General features: G+C 45.7%; 1 protein-coding gene across 1 annotated transcript in view; it reads right to left on the minus strand.

Annotated features, from left to right (window-relative positions):
• Positions 1-1,119, minus strand: part of ABCC2 (ATP binding cassette subfamily C member 2) — a 75,529-nt gene that overhangs the window by 27,048 nt on the left and 47,362 nt on the right. Inside the window, exon 18 of the mRNA XM_012803661.2 lies at positions 232-399. Coding sequence (XP_012659115.1) covers positions 232-399 — 168 coding nt within the window. The remainder of the gene's footprint in view (positions 1-231; positions 400-1,119) is intronic.

The following is a 1,119-nucleotide window of genomic DNA, read 5'->3' on the forward strand; positions in this document are numbered from 1 at the left end:
AGCAACCTCCAACTCCTGCGCTCAAGTGAGTCTCCTGCCTCAGCCTCCCAAGTAGCTGGGACCACAGGCGCCCGCCACAACGCCTGGCTATTTTTTTTGGTTGCAGCCCTCATTGTTGTTTGGCGGCCCGGGCTGGATTCGAACCCGCCACCTTAGGTGTATGTGGCTGGCACCTTAGCCACTTGAGCCATAGGCACCGAGCCATCTTCATCACTTTAAATGATTTCTCACCTTGCCTTTTAACAGGCCATTGGGACCCAAAACTTTATTAAAAATATGTTTTCCCACATGAGCATCCACAGCAGACAGGGGATCATCCATAATGTAGATGTCTGAATTCTGATAGGTAGCTCTGGCCAGGCTGATCCGCTGCTTCTGGCCCCCACTGAGATTTATACCCTGGAAAAGAAAATAATTTCTATTAAGCACTACTACCTAGTGCCACCTGTACAGACTCTAACAAAGAGGGATAAAAGGAAGAAATTTACCCCAATAAGTTGTCAAAAGCTTAAAACTTTTTTTTTGGAAAAGAGTCTCACTGTGTTATCCAGGCTAGAGTATTGTGGTATTAGCCCATCTCACAGCAACCTCAAATTCCTGACTTCAATCTATCTTCCTGCCTCAGCCTCCTGAGTAGCTGGGATTACAGACGCCCACCATAACACCTTGCTAATTTTTCTAGTTTTAGTAGAGATGGGGGTCTCATCTTTGCTCAGGCTGGTGTTGAATTCCTGAGCTCAAGAGATCCTCCTCCTCCCTCGGCCTCCCAGAGGGCTGGAATTACAGGCATGAGGGCACGCCTGGCAAAGGGCTTAAATCTTTTATAAATATATAACTTTGATTCAAATAAATAACTTTAGGCTCAATAATTAAAAATATGCTCAACTAACTTACCATTTCCTACCATATAATTTACTTATTTAATATTTTTGTCGCTTCCCACTCCATGAGAATGTAGAGCTAGCTATATCACGGCAGAGGCTCTTTTCTCTGCTGTTCATGGATATAACCCCAGCACTTAAAATAGTGTCAGATAGGTGGCGCCTGTGGCTCAAAGGAGTAAGGCACCGGCCCCATATGCTGGAGGTGGTGGGTTCAAACCCAGCCCTGGCCAAAACC

This window comes from Otolemur garnettii, unplaced genomic scaffold (genome assembly GCF_000181295.1).
Source record: "Otolemur garnettii isolate 467f Iridium unplaced genomic scaffold, OtoGar3 scaffold00021, whole genome shotgun sequence".
Classification (NCBI taxonomy): Eukaryota; Metazoa; Chordata; class Mammalia; order Primates; family Galagidae; genus Otolemur; species Otolemur garnettii.